This window comes from Monopterus albus, unplaced genomic scaffold, assembly GCF_001952655.1.
Source record: "Monopterus albus unplaced genomic scaffold, M_albus_1.0 scaffold26.1, whole genome shotgun sequence".
NCBI classification, from domain to species: domain Eukaryota; kingdom Metazoa; phylum Chordata; class Actinopteri; order Synbranchiformes; family Synbranchidae; genus Monopterus; species Monopterus albus.
The window spans coordinates 3328103-3336172 of NW_018127906.1; the positions used below are offsets into that span (position 1 = coordinate 3328103).

Below are 8070 nucleotides of genomic sequence, written 5' to 3' on the forward strand. Positions count from 1 at the left end.
CTGTAATATAACAAAAGGGGGAATGTATTGAGTTTGTGCAAACAGCAGGGGTAGTCTTTTTATGTTCTGTGGTGGGTTACAGTCCAGGGGCAGAGGGAGGGAGGTAGTGAACAGTGTTCAGCATCCTCACAGCCTGGTGGATGAAGCTGTTTGTAAGTCTGGTGGAGTGGGCCTGAAGACTCCGATACCTTCTCCCTGAAGGCAGGAGTCTGAAGTGGGAGTTTGCGGGGTGGGAGGTGTCATCAGCAATGCTGATGGCTCTGCGGGTGAGGCGGGTGTTGAAGATGTCCCTAAGGGAAGGCAAAGGGGAACCGATGATCTTGCTGGCTGTTTTCACTATGTGTTTTCACTACTCACTTTCATTTTGTCATGGAATTGCAGATGTTCTGAACACATTACAGAACATACTGTTTTATGAAGTGAAGTAGGTAGGTAGATTTAGGGCTGCAATTTACATTTATTTTTATTATTAGTTACTTTGTGGTGATTAGTTTTTTTAATTAATGAGAAATAAAAAAAAAACACACATTATTTCCGGAGTTTGTGGAAACATTTTTAAATTGCTTGCTTGCCTTATCAACAGTGCAACACCAAAAGGTAGGCTATCAGATTAATCATGATATGAAAAAGAGATAAACCACAAGTCATTACTAGAAATGGGTGGCATTTTTGCTCAACCACACTACCTAATAATCAGAATTTCCAATTCATTTTCTGTTGACTGAGGGTTATCAGATCAATGAAACCCTTGTTAAAGCAAAATTAGTCATTTTAATAATGAGTTCAGATATATGGTTACTTTATAGTGTGTATGAAGCATAAAAAGTATCAATATAATGTTTCAGAAAATAGCAAGTACTCAACACATTTTAAATATTTAGTAAAAGGAAGAAAAGCTAGCACTAATGTTTTGAGGCTTTAGACGCTTTGGAATGGGGTTATACGTCACCTAACCTGGCAACCCAAGAGTCTGGCCTCAGAGCTGAAAAAGTTGTTGTTGTAGGGGAAAATGGCGTCAAACGTAGAGTCCCCGGAGCGCTGGTACCTCGCCCTACTCGGGTTTGCGGAGCATTTTCGAACCTCTAGTCCGCCTAAAATCCGTCTCTGCGTGCACTGTCTACAGGCCGTTTTTCAGTTTAAGCCTCCGCAGAGGATCGAGGCCCGAACACATCTTCAATTGGGCTCGGTTCTTTATCATCACACCAAGAATAGCGATCTGGCCCGCAGCCACCTGGAGAAAGCGGTGAGGGAAGTTTCTTCTGGGAAAGAGCGGGGATGCAGGGGAGAGGGGACGGGTGTAGGCCACAGGCGGCGATAACAGCCAACAGGGGAAGTTTTTATATAGCCGTTCATTCAGGAAGCTTATATTAGTAATAACAAATACCGTGTTAGAATTTTAGACTCGTTAGCGTCTTCATTTGGTTAATTGCATTAATAGATAATCGTCCGAGTCGATCGTTTCGTTCTTTCGCTAGTGTTAGCCACTAACTATACGGGATTTTTTTTATCGGTGCAAACACTGCCAATCTTTCGCCGCTCAACATTGTGTACCTTTTGTCTTGCAGTGGTTTATATCTCAACAGGTCCCGCAGTTTGAAGATGTCAAATTTGAAGCTGCCAGCATATTGTCAGAACTCTTCTGCCAGCAGGTAAGCAATTTAAGTAACGCTGATGTTAGTGTTAAATATGTTTATGAAGCTAAAAGTACAATAAGCTTAGTTTCTTTCACTCACCACAAAGTGAAACTGAGTGAGTATTAGAATCTGCGTATGTGGTGTTACGTGCAGTATAGGCTGAGCATGTGTTATTGACTATTACTTATTGATTATTGTAATCAATTTTCAGAATTTGGTGGACTCTGCAAAACCCCTACTGCGCAAGGCCATCCAGATTTCACAGCAAACACCATACTGGCACTGCAGATTGTTGTTCCAGCTGGCGGTATGTATGTATGTGTCCCTATTAGGGTGACATTGTGTCCTTCATTAAAGTCATTTTCATATGCAGGTCCACATTGATTTGAGTTGATGTTAGACAGATTCACAACAGCCCAAAGCTCTGGTTGACAGTGTAAAAGCAGTTTTTGTCACTCTTGGACTTCATGTCCAAATAGTAACAGTCCCAAGTGATGACAGCAATGTTTTTATTGTCTCTTTCAGCAACTTCATACACTAGAGAAAGACTTGGTGTCAGCGTGTGACCTGCTGGGCGTTGGGGCCGAGTATGCCCGAGTGGTGGGCTCAGAATATACCAGGTACATCTCATATGACCATGTGATGTTTGCAAACATTACATTTAGCATATAATGCTTACAGTTTTACTAGACATTACAATTCATTTTGGGTGCATGTAAACAAAATATTTTAGACCAAGCAGAACTATGAGTCTTAGTCCAGCCTATACACCCTCAGTGATAAACTCCTTATCGGTTTGTATGGAGATTTTGCCATTTTATGAGTTGTCCCAAATCAGTTCATGGGATGTGGACTATAAAACTTTTAACGAGTCTGTTTTGTTGCTGATTTCTTATTCCCACACACAAATGCCAGTGTCACCATATACATTTATCAAGTTGTTTATTGTAAAAAGTACTGTTTTGACTACTTTGCCAATTTTATTCTCGACCTATAGATGAAACCAAATGTTCCTTACACTTTCTTTTCATTGTGGGTTCAGAAAAACCACCTAGTATGTACTAAGCTAAATAAACTGACTTGATGTGTTTGCTTATTTTAGGGCATTGTTTCTCCTTAGTAAAGGAATGGTAAGTCTTCTTCTTATACTTCACTTTATTTGTGCTGTTACTCTTTGGTGTTATAAACACTTACAAAGCTTAGATTTCGTTCACCAACACATTACAATTCTTCTTGCAATTTTATGTGAATGTTTTTATTATATACATCAATCATATAACAATACCTACATTCACAACCATAATAATACCGCCATATGAGTTAAAAACAACAAAAGCAACATTAAATTCTCTACGTCTTCATTGTGGTGATGTTTTCATACCCTCTAGTTGCTGCTAATGGAGAGGAAACTCGGGGAGGTGCATCCTCTCCTCACACTGTGTGGAACTATTGTAGAAAACTGGCAGGGAAACCCAATCCAAAAGGAGTCCCTTAGGGTCTTCTTCCTGGTCCTACAGGTCACACACTACCTGGATGCTGGACAGGTAGGGTGGAGTTGATTATACTGATTTAAATGACAGTTTTGTTAACACACAGAAAAATTGTTGCATGCATCAGTTTTAAGTATACGGGGAGGATGTCTGGGTGTAAAAAGCTTCCAAGTAAGAAAGGATTGTTTATCATGTCTGTGTCTCCTCAGGTCAAGAGTGTGAAGCCATGCCTGAAGCAGCTGCAGCAGTGCATCCAGGCTATCTCAACTCTCCATGATGATGAGATTCTACCCAGTAACCCTGCTGACCTCTTCCACTGGCTGCCCAAGGAGCACATGTGTGTCCTCGTGTATTTGGTAATGCCACTTCTCTTTCCGTGCCCCTTAAACCTTTATAATCTTTGAAAACATCATCAAGGGATGTATGCCTTAGATTTGTTTCTGTGTGTTGCATGTGGTCATACCGCATTCGAACTGGTACAAATTCTCCCACTTCACATACCAACATACACTGTATTTTAGGGATTAGAGTAGAGATTAGGATTGAAAGAAAATCCATACCAACACCTTTTGGTGAGGCTGTTGGTATTATCCTAATGGGTAATTTGACACACCTGCAGTGAAGCAGAGATATGGTTACTGTGACTTGCAAAGTCAAATTCTGTGTATAGATACCTTGGCACTTTAATTCGTTCTCTTTTTTTTTACATCCACTTTATTAATTGGTTTCTTGCCATTTTACAGGTGACAGTAATGCACTCCATGCAAGCGGGCTATCTGGAGAAAGCCCAGAAGTACACAGACAAGGCTCTTATGCAGTTAGAGAAACTAAAAAGTGAGTGACACACTTGTGGTGCCATGAATGAACAGTGATTTTCAAACTGTAAAAAAAAAGTTTGCATGACTTAATTGTGTCCATGTTTTGTCATTGTGTTTCAGTGTTGGACTGCAGCCCAATCTTGTCTACTTTTCAGGTCATTCTACTGGAGCACATCATCATGTGTAGACTTGTCACAGGCCACAAGGCCACTGCATTACAAGAGGTAGATTGTTTTTGTTTACACCGGTCAGGCATAACATTATGACCACCTGTACATCTGTATGCACTTCAGTGCAACACTTCTGCCTTAACATTTGTGTTTATGAAGCTCAAAATGTTTCAGTTTTTGGTGAGATTGTCATAAATGTATAAATTCAATTAAGGTCATACTTAAAGGTGGTGGTGTACCAGCCTACATTATATTTAGAGGTTTCTATATTTTTGTCCTGTCCATTGACATATGTACATGAGAGGGTCAGAATATTAGGAACACCTCTGAATATAATCAAATCAAATTTTATTTGTATAGTGCCAAATCACAACAAAAGTCATCTCAGGACACTTACAAAGTAAGGTCTAGACCTTACTGTTATCACTATTATGTATATTATTAAATATAATATACAAATAAAATTGTATTGAATTGAATTGAATTGTCATGTTAAACAGAAACCTTTCCAAAATGTTGCCATACTGTTATATAAAATAAGATTTTATGCTGTAGGATTAAGATTTCCTTCAAACTGAACAAGGGGCCTAAACCAGAACAATGCACATCCAGATCCAGAGGTCATCCAGAGGACGACATGTTACTTTGACCATATTGTACAACATGTTTATGAAACTGTCACTGTCACTAACTGTGAACAAATGTACCCACGATGCAGTCTTAGCAAACTGTTGGCTTCCTCTTACCCGATGTGCTTGTGAAAATTGCATTAAATCTGGTCAAATTCCACTTTCTCTCCTGCAGAGTGCTGCTATTCACCTCACAGTGTATGTAGGGTCAAAACAGTTTTCTTTAAAATTGGTACAAAACCTGGTGGAAGGTGTTGCTGACTCTGGACAAACCACTGGAGCCTGTCCACGGTATTTTTTTGCAAGTAAGTCTGATTTGCAAACAACAACAACAACAACAACAAAACAAGGCAGTTTCCATGTGCCACTGCAGCCAGAGAGTCTGCAGGTCTTCATTCCATTCGGGCTTGTTGTGCTTTCCTCTATAGTAATATTGATAACAGTAAGGTCTAGACCTTACTTTGTAAAGTGTCCTGAGATGACTTTTGTTGTGATTTGGTGCTATGCAAATAAAATTTGAAGTGGAATTTGAAGTGACACTGTGTAATCACTCTGCGTCTACTTGTCATTTTGCATCTTTTTAGTAGTTTTGTCTCTTTGTGTCCTGGTCAAGTTATTTGATTGACTTTCCAACAAGAAATGTTAACAGTCTCTTCAAACAAAGGCTCTGGCCTTGAGTTACCTAGGGCCCCTGACCCCTTGGGGGCCCGCGGCAGCCCCTAGGCTCTTGGGGCCCGGCCCCTAAACATTCGGGGCCTCTTGGGGCCCCTTTGGGCCCCTCAACCCTCAGGGCTCCTGTGGCCCCTAGACACTTGGGGGCCCTGTGGCCTCCTAGACCTTGGGGCTCCTGTAGCCCCTAAACACTCGGGGCCTAACAAACATAAAGTTGGTTGCAGCTCTCTAAGATTTGTTTAAGGATTTAAAGGAGTGCTTTCTTACATTAGGTACATGGTCTGGCCTTTTATTTCATTTGTAGAGTTAAGGATGTGAATGCAATCATAAAAAATGTATAAATGTGAAAATGAGACCAAAAGTTGTAAAGTGGATGAAATCCCCACAAAAAAACAAAACAAAGCAACAACCACAGCCCTTATCTGTATTGCACAGAAACCGGGGCTAAGATCTAAGTTCTAACGTCATTATCATATTGTCTTTCAGTACTCAGTGCTACAAACACTGTTCAGTACCAAGAAAGTGTTGAGGTTTGATATTCAGCCCAACTAACAACAATATACAAATATAATAAATAAATACATCAAATCAAATTTTACTTGTATAGCACCAAATCACAACAAAAGTCATCTCAGGACACTTACAAAGTAAGGTCTAGACCTTACTGTTATCACTATTATACTAAAAAGTGAGTGACACACTTGTGGTGCCATGAATGAACAGTGATTTTCAAACTGTAAAAAAAAAGTTTGCATGACTTAATTGTGTCCATGTTTTGTCATTGTGTTTCAGTGTTGGACTGCAGCCCAATCTTGTCTACTTTTCAGGTCATTCTACTGGAGCACATCATCATGTGTAGACTTGTCACAGGCCACAAGGCCACTGCATTACAAGAGGTAGATTGTTTTTGTTTACACCGGTCAGGCATAACATTATGACCACCTGTACATCTGTATGCACTTCAGTGCAACACTTCTGCCTTAACATTTGTGTTTATGAAGCTCAAAATGTTTCAGTTTTTGGTGAGATTGTCATAAATGTATAAATTCAATTAAGGTCATACTTAAAGGTGGTGGTGTACCAGCCTACATTATATTTAGAGGTTTCTATATTTTTGTCCTGTCCATTGACATATGTACATGAGAGGGTCAGAATATTAGGAACACCTCTGAATATAATCAAATCAAATTTTATTTGTATAGTGCCAAATCACAACAAAAGTCATCTCAGGACACTTACAAAGTAAGGTCTAGACCTTACTGTTATCACTATTATGTATATTATTAAATATAATATACAAATAAAATTGTATTGAATTGAATTGAATTGTCATGTTAAACAGAAACCTTTCCAAAATGTTGCCATACTGTTATATAAAATAAGATTTTATGCTGTAGGATTAAGATTTCCTTCAAACTGAACAAGGGGCCTAAACCAGAACAATGCACATCCAGATCCAGAGGTCATCCAGAGGACGACATGTTACTTTGACCATATTGTACAACATGTTTATGAAACTGTCACTGTCACTAACTGTGAACAAATGTACCCACGATGCAGTCTTAGCAAACTGTTGGCTTCCTCTTACCCGATGTGCTTGTGAAAATTGCATTAAATCTGGTCAAATTCCACTTTCTCTCCTGCAGAGTGCTGCTATTCACCTCACAGTGTATGTAGGGTCAAAACAGTTTTCTTTAAAATTGGTACAAAACCTGGTGGAAGGTGTTGCTGACTCTGGACAAACCACTGGAGCCTGTCCACGGTATTTTTTTGCAAGTAAGTCTGATTTGCAAACAACAACAACAACAACAACAAAACAAGGCAGTTTCCATGTGCCATTGCAGCCAGAGAGTCTGCAGGTCTTCATTCCAGTGAAACACTATAAGAGTTTAAAATCCCTGTACACAGTGAAATGTGAACAAGTTCCTTACAGACCAGATAAGTGACTTCTGAAAACCTCCAGTGGTTTTCACTGACATGACAATGTGACATGACAAAAGCTACTGAAAATCAACAGTTGAATTGTTCTGTTCTCACCCACACCTCTCCTGGTGGATCATGTTTTAGTAAACCCCCGGTACGTCCTCTTGACCCCTCCATGTCTCAGTCTCCTCCTCCTGTCTATCCCCACGCTCCCAGTCACCTCGCCTTAAGAGAGGAGGCCACAGATCAATACGTTTGATGGGGATGCAATAAGCAGCCCTATTAAGTGACAAAGGTTTACTCTGTAACAGCTGGGCTGGCGCGAGAGCCGAGCTTGTCTGACTAATGAATCGTGAAACAATCAGGCAGTAGCCATTTGTGTTTAGATCTGTAAATATGGCGCGGTACAAGTGCCAGACCATCGCTGGCACTCCAGCTGGGGCCACAGATGGTCTGGATTGGAGGCGAGGCGCAGGCAAACCGTTAGCTCCTCCGGCCCACACTGCACCGCACCTCCTCTGTCTCTGAGTGACAACTTCACTTTCGCGCTAACTTAGCCCGCCTGCCCCACTTTAGGAGCCAGGATCTGGTAAAAAAAAAAACAAAACCTGACAACTGCTGAATGGGAGCCCAGTCGATGAGCAGTCTTCCCTGCAATCCAGCAGAGGGAACCAGGGGAGTAGAGAGCCAGGCATAAGAGAAGAGCAATGACGGTCCTGCTATTTAAAGACATG

General features: G+C 40.6%; 1 protein-coding gene across 1 annotated transcript; it reads left to right on the forward strand.

Annotated features, from left to right (window-relative positions):
- The first annotated feature begins 928 nt into the window (after positions 1–928).
- Positions 929–6272, forward strand: LOC109957456 (MAU2 chromatid cohesion factor homolog). The gene is made up of 10 exons (XM_020595347.1): positions 929–1243; positions 1566–1649; positions 1846–1941; positions 2160–2254; positions 2737–2764; positions 3023–3178; positions 3334–3480; positions 3868–3958; positions 4063–4189; positions 6206–6272. The coding sequence occupies exons 1-10, from the start codon at positions 1010–1012 to the stop codon at positions 6270–6272; spliced, it is 1125 nt and encodes a 374-aa protein (XP_020451003.1). The 5' UTR covers positions 929–1009.
- The last annotated feature ends 1798 nt before the right edge of the window (positions 6273–8070 follow it).